The following is a 14,956-nucleotide window of genomic DNA, read 5'->3' on the forward strand; positions in this document are numbered from 1 at the left end:
ACTCCTGAGCTCAAGGGATCCTCCTGTCTCAGCCTCCCGAGTAGCTGGGACTACAGGCATGCACCACCATGCCCGGCTAATTTTTTCTATATATATTTTTTAGCTGTCCATATAATTTCTTTCTATTTTTAGTAGAGATGGGGTCTCGCTCTTGCTCAGGCTGGTCTCGAACTCCTGAGCTCAAACGATCCACCCACCTCGGCCTCCCAGAGTGCTAGGATTACAGGCGTGAGCCACCGCGCCCGGCCATTAGGCTTTCTAAATCTAAGAATTTCTACCCTTTATTAATTCTGCAATATTTTAGCTTTTACCTCTTCAAGTACTGTTTCATCCCCATAGTACTTTTCCTCCTATCAACTTCTATTAGATGTTATGTTAGACCTTCTCATTTCAACGTCTGTGTCTCTCAAGATTTCTAATTTTTCCTCTTTCTCTCTCTCTTTCCTGTATTCTGAGTGATTTCTTCACACATCTCTTCCAGTTACTTATTCCTCCTTTAGCTATCTCTGCTGATTAACCCACTAATAGATTTTTTTTTAAATTGAATAACTATATTTTTTATTTCTATAAATTTTATTGGATTCTTTTCTAAATCTCTTCTGTTTTATTTTCTTATATTTTCACTTCCTCCTTTTAAGCTTTTAGTAATTTTAAACATAATCATTTTATGGTCTCTAAATGGTAGTTTTATTATCTGAAGGTAGTATTACTTTGAACTCCAAGCCAACAAGAGGCAGAACCACAGTTACATATTCTTAGAGAAGTCTTGTTTTTACCCCTATTCAGGGCCCAGACTAAGACAAGCTTCTTTGAAGTCTTCATGTGCTGGTGGGTGGGTTCTTTTCCTCATCTACCTTTGCTGAAAGTATTGTCCTTTAAGGATCCTGGTTTTATGCTTACATGTTGGTTCCAACTCCCCACTTTATACAGACACAAGGCCTTGTAACCTGTTCCCATGTGGGCATTAAAATTCAAATTCCTGCAATGCCCAGACCAGTAACTCTCACCCCCACCCACGGAGCAGCCATTACAGTTCACACATTCCTCTGTTTTTCAGTCTTTTCTTCTCTTTTGTATCCTGGGTGTTTTCTCTACTTTCTTGAAAGTGCAGCTATCATTTCTAGGCGATTTGAAGCAGAAGCATTTTTTCGATTATCTAGTCAACCATATTGCTGGAGACACAAAAGTATAAAGCACTATATAAATAAATTCTTATAAAAATTTTATAAATTTCAAATATAGCAAACAGACAAAAAGAACTTCTATGCATTTAAAAAGTTTAGATTGCTGTTAAAAAAGAAATTGCATTGCAAATATCAGATATTCCAGTTTTAAAGTTTCAGAGACTATTTCCATTGCAGTCAAGGTGCTATGCAAAGAAGCAACAAAATACCTTAAAAATAAAAACCAAATAAATAATTTTCATCCATAAAAGTAAAAAGTTCCACCCTGCCACAGCTAATATACTAATGCAAATAAAAAACCATATGCTATCGTCAACAGAAACTATAGGAAACATAGAATTATGGCTAAGCATTCCATAGAAGTTTATATACGCAATTCATTTAAAACAATGCACTGTATCTAAAAAGAACAGAACAGTCTTAATTTTTAGGATGAGTATATATGTAAAAAGAGGTTAGGAAACTTAAAATAGATAGCAAGAAGCTAGTTCTTGAGCAAGGATTACAATTCAAAATGCCTATGTATGCCAGACAAATATATAAATGCCTTTCATTTTATACTTTTTTTATATTGCTTTCAAGAGTTACATACATCTTTTTTTTTGTCTTTTAAAATGTAACATATAGAAGGCAGTGCAACATAATCTGTTTACTTTTTTGGCTAGATGGTTGTCTTTTTCAGTGAAGAAAAAGAAACCTTTTTCAATCAATTCCACAGGGAGTACACCAATTCAACACCAAGTCTTCTCAGCCCCCTTTCCAAAATATCTCCTATATTCATCTACTTGTCTCCATGTCTACAGCTACCCCCAGTCCAAGCCACCATCATCTCTCTCCTAGACTCTGCAATGACCTCTTAACTAATACAGCTGCTGACAAAGATTCTTTCCTTGACCAAACTCTAGTCAGACTCCTCTGAGCTATCATCTTCACTAGGCCTCAACCAACCTTGGTTTTTATACACTTGAACAAAACACTAATATAGTTTCTAACAGCTCAAGGCTGTATCCTGAGGATAACCCTCACCCCTCTTAAAGGGCCTGTCTGAGAAAACTCAAGGCTGCCAAAAGAATTTATTGTTTATTCCAGCCAAAACCTGAAGACAGAGCCCCTGCCTCCCAGCTTCTGTGGGAGGGTAGGAACATAACTTTCGTAAGTGCCAGGTAACAAACCCAGATGGGTTTCATATGGACCAACTCCCCACTTCTCACATTTTGTAATTTTCAGTCCCTTGACTCTACTGAGCCCCCCTACCCATTCCCTTCCTTAGTCCCTAGTTCTTCCTTTAAAACATCTAATCACTTCCGCACAAACTGAAGTTGAATTCAGTTCACACTGGACTCTTTTCCCTATTGCAATTTATATCATTCATTAATATTTTACACTCTAGCACAGGGGTCAACAAACTTATTCCAAAAAAGGGCTAGATAGTAAATATTTTAGGCTTTGTGGGCCATGCCATCTTAGTAGTAACCACTCAACTCTGCCCTTTAAGCACAAAAGCAGCCGTATAGTGTATGTATTCCAATAAAACTCTGTGGACACTGAAATTTGAATTTCATAGACTATTCATGTGTTATGGAATATTAGTCTTTAAAATTTTAACCATTTCCAATATAAACAGTGAAAACCAGTCTTACTCCAAAGTCTCACAAAAACAGGTGGATTTGGCCGATGGGCCATAGTTTGCTTACCCCTGCTCTAACCCCATTTCTTCAATCCACTCTCCACCCTGCAGTCAGAGTGATCTTTTAAAAATTCAAATCATTTCCAGCTTACAATCTTCATGATTTTCTATTACACTTAAAATAAATGCCAGAATTCTTACTGTGGCCTACACAGCCCTGTAGGATTTAGGCCTTGCTAAATTCTGAATTTACTTTGTGCCACTTTCCCGCTCAGCCAATAATAATTCTAAACCAATGTTTTCCAAATTATAGGTTACAACCCATTAGCAGTCGTGAAATCAATATACTGAGTCCTAACCAGCAATTTAAAAAAATGAATAGTATATAAAATACCAGAGGATCCTTAATCCCATGGATCCTTAAGAACAAATTTATTCTGGCCAGCAGTGATAAATCCTCAACAAACATAGTAGAGAAATGTTACAATACTGATTAAGAAAAGGTGATTCCACCTTTTCCTCATTGGCATCTGGTTTGATTTTCTGGCGTAAGATGGTATATTTCACCATCACTGAAATGGCAGCGTTACTGTTGCTCAGTGTAATTTTATATTAACCAAATTTGAAGTTAGTTGTGAAATGTAGGAGAATTTTATCTCTCAAAAAAATCTTCAAAGCTTTTCTTTTTTTTTAATAAAAAATTTTGTGAAAAGCTTTTGAAATCAAGTTTCTATAACACACTTAGAGAGTGGCAAGTGCAACATTCTAACTGAAATATTACCAATGATGCTTAAAACAGAAGATTTTATTAAGAGGAAAAAGAATGATGATGTGAAAAAATACAAAGACTTGATCAAACTTAATTGCTGGATCTGGAAATATAAATAAGGTCAAAACTGATAAAAATGTCAACTCTACAGCAAACTTCAAATTAGTCTGAACCAAATTCTAAAAAGAAAAAAATACATGCAGACTTTTACAGTGAAAATTATTTAAAATGTAGCTTTATCAAATATGCAAAACTTAATATTATAGACCCCAATGTATTTATAATCATATCATTGTGAATGAAACCTTCAAAATTAAAGATACTCAAAAACGTTATACTGAACTGTTCATAGTACTTTGAATATTTTTGAAAAAAGACAATTATTATCATAATTTCTTATTGTTTATGAATCATAATGAGGACTACTAATGATAATAAATATCATCTGCCAAAGAGCAAAGATTCACACTGCTATAGGAAAAAAATTATACTACAGCATATAAGGTAATGCTGACTTTTTTATAGCAAATCAGTTGATAAAAATTATAAAAGCATATTCTTGAACTTGACTATTAAGAACAATTAGAAGCAATGTTTATTTTGTGGATAGAGTTTGGCATATGACTTGAGATCCCATTTACAGTGATGTTGCAAGTTGTATAAAACTTTAGTTTAGGCCGGGCGCGGTGGCTCCCGCCTGTAATCCTAGCACTCTGGGAGGCCGAGGCGGGTGGATCGCTCAAGGTCAGGAGTTCGAGACCAGCCTGAGCAAGAGTGAGACCCTGTCTCTACTAAAAATAGAAATTATCTGGCCAACTAAAATATATATAGAAAAAATTAGCTGGGTATGGTAGCGCATGCCTGTAGTCCCAGCTACTCGGGAGGCTGAGACAGTAGGATTGCTTAAACCCAGGAGTTTGAGGTTGCTGTGAGCTAGACTGACGCCACGGCACTCACTCTACCCTGGGCAACAAAGCGAGACTCTGTCTCACAAAAAAAAAAAAAAAAAAAAAAAAAACCTTGTAGTTTATATGAGGTATGTAGCAACACAGTTTCATAAAGGGTTTATTGTGTTGTTTAAATTTAATCTCACAGATATTTGAATTGTATGTAATTATAAAACTGGAAAAGTATATTATTGGTCAATATAAATTAAGCTAGAAAAAATATAAAAGAATTATTGTTGGAATTAGGACCAGAAAATAAACATGAGTTATTTAAAAAAAAATTAACAGAAACTATTAATAACAATAAAGAAATTCTACTGCATCTCATAGCTGATATGGTACTGGAATTCTTTTAGTCCTGATAATTCATTTAGGCTCCTACAAGACATCACTTATCTTCTCTTAGTGATAACTTTTGAACTTCTCATTACCTATAAAACTACTAATCGTAGATCTCAAACTTCTCAGTATCATTAAATTCGATGGAGTCAAGTATGAAGAAGATATTTATAGCATTAGTAGCAATGTAGACAAGGCATTATTCTTAGGTTGCAACAATACCTATACAATAAAATTTAATCTTTTAACACTTCTCCCCAAGTTTGTAATATACAAGATATAAGAGTTTTGCTTGGGTTACGTTTTTTTTTAACTGCCCAGATAAAAGATTGCCTCTGTATTAGGAATATCCCATCTCCCAAATCACATGCAGGCCATTTAAGTTAAAACTGAGCATTTGCTTCTTCCCTCAGACAGATATAATATACACAAACATACTTTTGTTTCCTTATTGCTCCTCACCAGAGTACAAGAGCATCTCTGTTACAGAATAAACTCCTAAAGGATAGAGATGCAGTCAGTAAATTCTTGATAAAGCACTTTCCCAGGGCCGTAACATAATTAAGAATCGGATAAGCATATTTTTATGATGACTTATAGAAAAGAACAGCAAAGTAAAAATAAAAGAAACAAAGTTGTGCGACCACTACAAAGAAATGCCAGTATTGTACAACCGTCAGGCAGCTAGCTGCTCAATGATTAGTCTGTTAGAGATAATTATCCACTAAGATTTTGGTGATTTGAATTATTTTTTGTTAAAATAACTATGAACCATTCCCTATAGCAACATTTCTCAATTAGTACATCCTAAAACTTTATTTGAAAAGCTTTCCTATACAAAGTACTTAAGTGCTATGCCTATCACAATTTGTGAAATGTTTGTAAAATGCTGCCTACAATATAGTTTACCTTTCCTTTCTGCAAAGTTTTCTTCCCTCACAGCACATACGTCCTTTCATTAGTGCCCCCTGTCAACATAAAACTTCTCAGCAATACCCAATACTCTACATTTTTTCTTCCCACCACCATCCTCTCCAACACCACACTTCAAAATCTCTTCTCAAATAGGTAAAACCAAAAGAAAAAGCCCATTAAATATGTTAAGTAAGGTGTTAATAAAACAGCAGTGTAGCATTCCTTCTTTCAAAAATGTTGCACATTTTAAAAGCATCCTTAACCTAAAGGTACACAAAGCATATGTAGGAACTCAGTCATCAAAACATCCTTCCTTACAACGCAGCAAATCATATCACAAAGGACACTTGAGATTAGGCTGAAACTAGGTATAAAGGTGAAATTCTGCCCTCTCCATTCCTCCCCTAAACCCATGCTGAAATTTCAAGAAGGGACTCCTGATTCATTGACCATAAATGAAATTTACTACAAATACTCTCCATGGAAAGTCAGCAAGGACTAAATCCTTTCAAACTTCCCTTTACTGCACAAGAACTGATTACAACAGCAAATTAAAGGGTTCGGGCAGGTTGCTATTTGCAAATATATATTAAAAGCTACCATCTACTCAACAGTTACTTTAAAAGAGGAAAATTAACACAAACTATTCTTAGTTTAGGTGCTTTCTAAATAAACTTATTTTCCCTTTCTCCAGTCAGCAGGCCTGAGGGATACAGAGGCTCCCATAATTAAAAGCGGCTCATTACCACACTCTTAATGAGGGAGGAAAAAGACGTGGGTGGTAAGAAACACTACTTCATATTTTATAAAACAACATATTTATAGTCAGCTCTTGTTTCAATTAACTTTTACCTCTGAATTACAGAGTTCTATGTCTAAAAAGAATATGAGTGTACTTTCTAAGAATTTCATTTGGGGGGCCCAGACTCAACTTTATTTCACTGATACAGGAACTTTCAGTTCACTTTTTCTTCTAAATGTTATACAAAGAGGACCTGGTGTTACCTTTGAGATGATCCTGACCCACTGTGAAGATCATTAATAGCCATTACTAAGTGGCCACTGTCTGAATCAGCTGTTGCCTAGATGTACTGAACTCATTTACATAAAAGCCAGCTATTTACAAACTATAAAATCTTTTCATTTTCTCTTTCCTACATTTTTTGTTTACTCTTTAATATGTACACACTTTTCAAAGGGCCACCCATCCACTAATATACACATAACCATCTCATCTCCACAATTTTTGCTTTAGGAATTCCTAATTTCTCCCTAAGTAGAATATGTTATGAACATTTTGCACATGTAGAGGAAGACGGCTAAATGAAAAGAACGAAATATTTTACTCTGGTGCTACTAAAGTACTATGCTTGCTTTTTACCTTTACTGGACAAATGTAATACACAAAAATCAAAATTTATAAAATATCTATAGAAAGCAAGCTTAATTTCAAATTACGTCCAAATGTGGATGTGTCTTTTCTGACACACATGATTTCTGTTTAACTACAACCAAATTGATATAGTGGTTAAGAGTGCAGGCTCAAGATAGATCCCAGTTCTACTAGTTTCTAACCAAGGTAACCTTCGGCAAATTACTTTTTGAATTTTGCTAAGCCTCACTTTCCTCATATGTAAAATGAGGATAACAACAGATCTGGCTCATGGGGTTGTGAGGATTAAATGAAATCGCCTGTGAAAAGCAGCAGCACTCTCCCCCAGTAGCTGCTTTAGTAAATGTTTGCCATTTGGCCTGATGAAGGCTTCAACATATTAATAATAGTGGGCGCTACAGCTACTTCAGGAAAATTTTCACTTTTAGATTTGGCTTGGGGAACACTAAAAAAGGTTTAACCATATTAGTGAATACAAAGATGTAAACAAACAAAAAAATACTCCCATAACTCCAATTTATTTTTAAAATGTAAATGTATACTGTAAGTATAAGAATTATGCTATTTTCCAAATCTAAGAACTTGTTCCAACATACTTGAAACATAGAAAATACCTATTTTATCTCACTCATTTAAAAAAATTTAATTCATATATAGGGAAAACATGCATATTTAATTTCTACCCCCTCAAAAGCTAAATCTGCCCAAGGATTTTAATGATGTTATAAAATGTGAAATTGACTAAGAATATCAAGCAGTTTCAACTGGTACTACTGGATAGGCTTTAAAACTCACAAATTTAAACTCCCTTTTGTTTGAGATATGTCATGCAAGCATCCTAAATATACACACCAGAAAAGTACCTACTCCAACCATATTCCATTATGGTTATTTCTCTGCCCTCCGTTTGACAGGAATATCAAATTCTTTCCTGCTCTTGACCCACTTTCTGTTTGCTTTAAAATAACCACAGCACAGTGAGCTGGGTAGATGTTGTAGCAGCCACTTACACATCTAGTACAACACAATCCTTGCCCTTTACCCTCTCAGAATTATTGAGAAGAAAGCCAGTCCAGCAATATCAAATAATTTCACATAATTCATACACCCTATTTTTGTGAGGTTATAGATATATATCCTATGTTTCTTTACATTTCCAAGACTACTAAAAAGCTGTGTCCATGGTAGACTTTAAAAAATGCTTTCATAATATTATTTAATACTATTACACAAAAACATAAAAGTGACTTGATAAAAGGCAAAGGTGGACTTGGTTTATATGTCAATGTGTTTACAAAAAGTTGTGTAAATACAATCCTATTTCAAAAGCGGTAAGAGATTAGGGAGGCTGTCATTTAATACCACCCACACAAAGAAACAAACAAAAATCCTCTGTAGTTAATCTTTTCACAGTGTAAACTGCCCTTTGGGTTTATATTTTGGAAGTTTGCACGGTTCTAACAGAGTTCTCCTGGGCATGTCCATTGTACAGCAAGCTGCATATATTCAGAAATAGAATATTTTTAGTACTTTTTTCATGTAGGAAATAAAAGCAGTCTAAGGGCAATCAATTTCCTATTCCTTTTATTATATGCATCACTAGAAAGCATGCTTACGTGAAAAGACTTTGATATGGCCATAAAAATGACCAATTTCTAGACTTAGAAAAAATGGGAAAACACACTAAATACATTCCACATATTTTTGCCCTGTAATTCCTGTAATTATTTTTCACTACCCTTATCTTCCAAAGGCGGCTGAGCAACAAACCTTTCTCTACATTAAAAAGCACGCACAAAGTTGTTCCGTAAGTTTGGAGAAAGTTTTGGGAACGAAGGCAGAATTTCTCCAGTCTTTTCCATATTTCGTATATCTCAACCTAGGATATTCAGATATCTAATGCCAGTCAACTCACTGGACAAGGCACTGGGCAGCCGAAACTAAATAACAGGTTTGGGGTTTTTTGTTTTTGTTTTTTTTTTTTTTAAAAAACAAAAGTCAAGTGAGAGCCTAAAATACGAGGAATCTTAAGGTAAGATCATGGGTTTTCGGACAGGAAAGTATGAAACTAGCCTCTTCGCTCCCCGAAGGAAAGAACTGAGGCCCAAGAGACACAGACCAAGTCACTCACGTGGCCGGTGGCAAGGGCGGGGCTAAAACTCTGGGGTCTGGGCTCCCACGACGCTACCTAAACACTGGACCCAACTAAGGGAGGCCACGGCCAGAAGCTTCGCCCCAGGTGCTGCGCTCAGAGGACGCACCCCCAGCTCGGTTCGCCCGCCCGCTCCACACTGACACTGAGGCGGTCGGGGCTGCCCGAGTGAGGCAGCTGGCGCGGCGGGAACAGACACTCGGCGCCTGAGGAAGAGGGAGTGCCCCGAGTAAGTTGAGGCAGAGGGGAAAAAGAAGGGTGTGGAGGGCAGGGGCGTCCAGAGGAGAAAAGGGCCTAGCTCTCACCCTTGTCGCACGCCAGCAAGAAAAGCTTCTCATTCAGTGTGTTCTCCTCCTTCACCTCCCGCACATCCTTCAGCGCCATCACCTCGTTCGGCGACGAAGAGGAGGATGGGGAGGAAGGCAGGGAGGAGGAGGACGCTCCCGAGAGGTCCGTGCTCGGGTATAGGGCCGCCATCATCGCAGCCCATGAAGGGGGCAGGCCAGGAGACGGGGGCGGAGCCCCCACCGGCCCCGACCCCGACCCCAGCCCCGCCCCAGGGCTGGAAAAGGGATGAGTCGTTCCCACGGCCGCCTCGGCGTGAGGCCCGTTGGCCCCGAAGGGCATCGACTCCCCTCGGAGCCAGCACTCGCCCTCCACTGACAGCCCCAGGTTGGTGGCGGCGCATGCGCGACCCCGAGGCCAGCGCCCCCTCCCCAGCCGCCGGCGCCCTGGCCGAGCTGGTCCGCGCCCGTCCGGGGACGACAGTGTGGCGCGCGCCAGGGCGGCAGCCGAGCGCGGGGCCGTGCCAAGAGCCGCAGGGGCCGCGCAGGGGGCGGCCCAGCCCGGGAGGAGGACGAGAGACCGGTGGGAGAGGAGCTCCAAGAGGTGCTTCTGCGCACGTTGGGCTCCAGGGCTGTGGAAACCGCTGGCCCAGCTGCTCCCCGAGATGTTCGCGACTCTCTCTTCACGTCATCCTGTGCTCCGCTGTGGCGACGACACTAGGGCGGGGCCTGCGGCAAGGGCGGGCTCGTGGTGGGCGGGGCCTGCGGCGGGGGCGGGCTCAAGGGCGCGCCGCGCCCTGCTCCTCAAGCCCTCTACCTCTTTGGGGCTTCGTGCTGCTGAGAAGGTGAACCGCTGGGTCCTAGCGTATGTCTCCACACCCAGGTTGCCGGTTTAAGGTAATTAAGTAAATATTCAGCGGTGTGCTGAGCCTCTGACGACTTAACATTTAGTGGAAACCCCTCATGGAATTGTCCAAGTATTTCATATTTCGGTGCACTCTTCTTGAGGCAGAAAGAACCCTCACCGCGCCTTCAGACGTGGGTTTGTTTGGGCTAGCTACCCTGATTTCTGAAGGCTGTATTTTTTTAACAACTCGTTTGTGATCTGAAATTGGCATAACATTCCTGATGTCACACGTTTATTCGCTTATAATTCAAAGGTACCTACTTGTAACCATTGGATAAGGACATTTATCACAATCCTTCCAATGGTTTGTCACGTTTATGAATCTCATTTCTTAAGATGAATCCATAATTTAAGCAAGAGCTGAATGAAGCTCAGTAAGTGCCACTTCCTTGAATAATTTTTAATTCCATTTTTATTTAAAGTAGATTAATCATTATACACTGTTGCTATTGTCTTCCACCTTAAAGGTAAGGGGGGGGGACTGGAAATTACATCTTTTGAATAATTCCTATTGCTTTCCACAATCAACTATATAAAAATTTAAATTGTGCCTTTAAAGCTTTAGGTTTTTAAGGCAATATATAAATTTACTTCAGAATATCTTATATTTAAGAGAAAAACTTCCTATTTTTTTCAGGTTGATTTGTTCCATCCCTGTCCCTGCCAACACTTTAACTCCCAAATTTCCTAAAAACAACTTTCTCATCATTCAAAGTCCTCTTTAGATCTCTAAGAGGCCTTGGCAGATGCCAAGATTGCCCACTTTTCCAAACACTTTCATGTGTTTTCTTCAAAATAGTTGATAATCTATTGAGTCATTTAGGTTAACTGTCATCTCTAATAGATCACAAATCTCCATTCTGTAATGTTTAATACAGTTCCAAGTTTGTGTATTTGGTGGAATGTCAAAATTGCTCATTGTAAATTTGTGGCCAGTGAACACAGTGGTACATATTTGTATTTGTGTGTGTGTGCTTACACACTCTTTGTAGTTCTGTAAAATTTTTAGTCAACAGCAGAACAACTCTAACCCTGATGCATTCAAAACTTAACAGAGTGTTAGAAGGTAAAAATTTGAATGGCTCAGAACTATGGGAGGGGGCGGGGTCGGGAGGGAGGGAGGGAGAAAAAGAAAGGGATAGGTAGACACACATACCGCTTCACTTTATTTTATTTTTTTCTTTTTTTATATTTTTTATTTCAGCATATTACAGGGGTACAAATGTTTAGGTTACATACATGCCTTTGCCTCACCCGAGTCAGAGCTTCAAGCGTCTCCATCCCCCAGATGGTGTGCACTGCACCCATTAGTTGTGTATATACCCATCCCTTCCTCCCTGCTCCCATCTGCCCTACCCCTGATAAATGTTATTACTACATGTGCACTTAAATGTTGATCAGTTAATACCAATTTTTTTAATTCTTATTTCATAATATTGTGGGGGTACAAAAGGTTAGGTTACGTATATTGCCCTTGCCCCCAACCCCCCCCCCCCGAGTCAGAGCTTCAAACGTATCCATCACCTAGACAGTGCGCATCGCACTCATTATGTATACACCCATCCCTTCCCCCATCCACATCTGCCTGACACCTGATCAATGTTATTCCTAAATGTGCTCGTAGGTGATGATTGGTGAAACCAATTTGATGGTGAGTACATGTGGTGCTTATTTTTCCATTCTTGGGATACTTCACTTAATAGAATGAGTTCCAACTCTTTCCAGGAAAATACAAGAGGTGCTATATCACCATTGTTTCTTATAGCTGAGTAGTACTCCATGGTATACATATACCACATTTTATTAATCCACTCACGTATTGATGGGCACTTGGGTTGTTTCCACATCTCTGCAATTGTGAATTGTGCTGCTATAAACATTTGGGTGCAGATAGCCTTGTTATAGAATGTCTTTTGTCCTTTTGGGTAGATGCCCAATAATGGGATTGCTGGATCAAATGGTAGGTCTACTTGTATCTGTTTAAGGTATCTCCATATTGCTTTCCACAGAGGTTGCACTAGTTTGCAGTCCCACCAGCAGTGTGTGAGTGTTCCTGTCTCTCTGCATCTACGCCAACATTTGTTGTTATGGGACTTTTTGATAAAGGCCATTCTCACTGGAGTTAAGTGATATCTCATTGTGGTTTTGATTTGCATTTCCCTGATAATTAGAGATCTTGAGCATCTTTTCATATGTTTGTTGGCCATTCTTCTGTCTTCTTTTGAAAAATTTCTGTCCTTTGCCCACTTTTTGATAGGGTTGTTCGATTTTTTCTTGCTGATTTTCCTGAGTTCTAAATAGATTCTAGTTATCAGTCGTTTATCGGATGTGTAGCATGCAAAAATTTTTTCCCATTCTGTAGGTTGTCTACTCTCGTGACAGTTTCTTTGGCTGTGCAGAAGCTTTTTAATTTACTTGGGTCCCATTTATTTATTTTTGTTGTGGCTGTGATTGCCTTTGGGGTCTTCTTCATAAATTCTTTGCCTAGGCCAATGTCTATAAGAGTCTTTCCTACATTTTCTTCTAGAATTCTAATAGTTTCACTCATCAGGTTTAAGTCTGTTATCCACTGTGATTTGATTTTTGTGAGAGGTGAAAGGTGTGAGTCCTGTTTCAGTCTTCTACATGTGGCTATCCAGTTTTCCCTGCACCATTTATTGAATAAGGATTCTTTTCCCCGGAGTATGTTTTTGTCTGCTTTGTCAAAGATTAGATGGCTATATGAGGATGGTTTTATATCTGGATTCTCCATTCTGTTCCACTGGTCTGTGTCCCTGTTCTTGTGCCAATACCAAGCTGTTTTAATAACCACAGCCTTGTAGTATAGTTTGAAGTCTGGCAAATTAATACCTCCCATTTTGTTCTTCTTGCTTAAAATCGCTTTTGCTAAACGGGGTCTTCTCTGGTTCCATACAAAGCATAAAATTATTTTTTCTATATATGTGAAAAATGACATTGGTAATTTAATAGGGATTGCATTCAATCTGTAGATCACTTTGGGTAGTATAGACATTTTAACAATGTTGATTCTTCCGATCCATGAGCATGGTATGGTTTTCCACCTGTTTACCTGCTCTGCGATTTCCTTCCTCAGTGTTTCATAGTTCTCCCTGTAGTGGTCTTTTACTTCCTTAAATGTATTCCTAGGTATTTTATTTTCTTTGTTGCTATCGTGAAGGGTATTGAGGCTTTGATTTGGTTCTCAGTTTGACTGTTATTGGCATATGTGAATGCCTCTGATTTGTGTGTATTGATTTTGTATCCTGAGACTCTACTGAATTCATTTATCAGTTCCAGAAGTCTCTTGGTTGAATCCTTAGGGTTTTCTAGATATAATATTATATCATCCACAAAGAGTGAGAGTTTGATTTCTTCTGTCCCCATTTGGACACCCTTGATTCTGCTCTGTTGCCTGATTGCTCTCGCAAGGACTTCCAGCACTATGTTGAATAGCAGTGGGGACAGTAGGCAACCTTGTCTGGTTCCAGTTCTAAGTGGGAAGGCTTTCAATTTTTCCCCATTCAGTATGATGCTGGCTGTGGGTTTGTCATACATGGCTTGTATCATTTTTAGGTAGGCCCCATCTATGCCTATTTGTTAAATGTTCTTATCATAAAAGGGTGTTGAATTTTGTCACATGCTTTTTCTGCGTCTATTGAGAGGATCATATGGTCTTTGTTTTTGCTTCTATTTATGTGGTGTATTAAATTTATAGATTGGCGTATGTCGAACCATCTCTGCATCTCTGGGATGAAGCCTAGTTGGTCGTGATGGATTATTTTCTTGATAAGTACCTGGATTTGATTTGCTAGGATTTTATTGAGAATTTTTGCATCTATATTCATGAGGGATATTGGTCTGTAGTTTTCTATTTTTGTTGCATCCTTTCCTGGTTTGGGTATTAGAGTTATGTTGGCTTCATAAAATGTGTTGGGGAGGATTCTGTATTCTCGATGTTGTGGAATAACTTTTGTAGGATAGGCACCAGTTCTTCTTTGTAGGTGTGGTAAAATTCGGGTGTGAAGCCATCTGGTCCTGGGCTTTTCTTTTTGGGGAGGTTTTTTATTGCTGTTTCGATTTCAGTTCTTGATATTGGTCTGTTCAGGAATTCTATTTCTTCCTGGTTGAACCCAGGGAGGTTGTGTGTTTCTAAAAATTTGTCCACTTCCTCCACATTTTCCAATTTGTGTGCATAAAGGTTTTTGTAGAATTCATAGATGATATCTTGTATCTCTGTGGCATCAGTTGTAATTTCTCCTTTCATGTTCCTGATGGAGGTTATTAGAGATTTTTCTTTTCTGATCTTAGTCTAGCCAAAGGCGTGTCAATTTTGTTTATCTTTTCAAAGAACCAACTTTTTGTTTTATTCATCTCCCATATAGATTTCCTGTTGTCCACTTCATTTAGTTCTGATTTGATCTTATTAATTTCACTCCTTC

General features: G+C 38.6%; 1 protein-coding gene across 14 annotated transcripts in view; it reads right to left on the reverse strand.

The window, feature by feature from the left end:
- TRPC1 (transient receptor potential cation channel subfamily C member 1) overlaps nucleotides 1–10,323 on the reverse strand; it is a 74,298-nt gene extending 63,975 nt beyond the window's left edge. For all 14 annotated transcript variants that reach the window (XM_069475379.1, XM_069475378.1, XM_069475376.1 and 11 more), the window contains exon 1: nucleotides 9,632–10,323. In XM_069475379.1, coding sequence (XP_069331480.1) covers nucleotides 9,632–9,664 — 33 coding nt within the window. In that variant the 5' untranslated portion in view covers nucleotides 9,665–10,323. The remainder of the gene's footprint in view (nucleotides 1–9,631) is intronic.
- Between the last annotated feature and the right edge of the window lie 4,633 nt (nucleotides 10,324–14,956).

Source organism: Eulemur rufifrons, chromosome 7 (assembly GCF_041146395.1).
Source record: "Eulemur rufifrons isolate Redbay chromosome 7, OSU_ERuf_1, whole genome shotgun sequence".
NCBI lineage: Eukaryota > Metazoa > Chordata > Mammalia > Primates > Lemuridae > Eulemur > Eulemur rufifrons.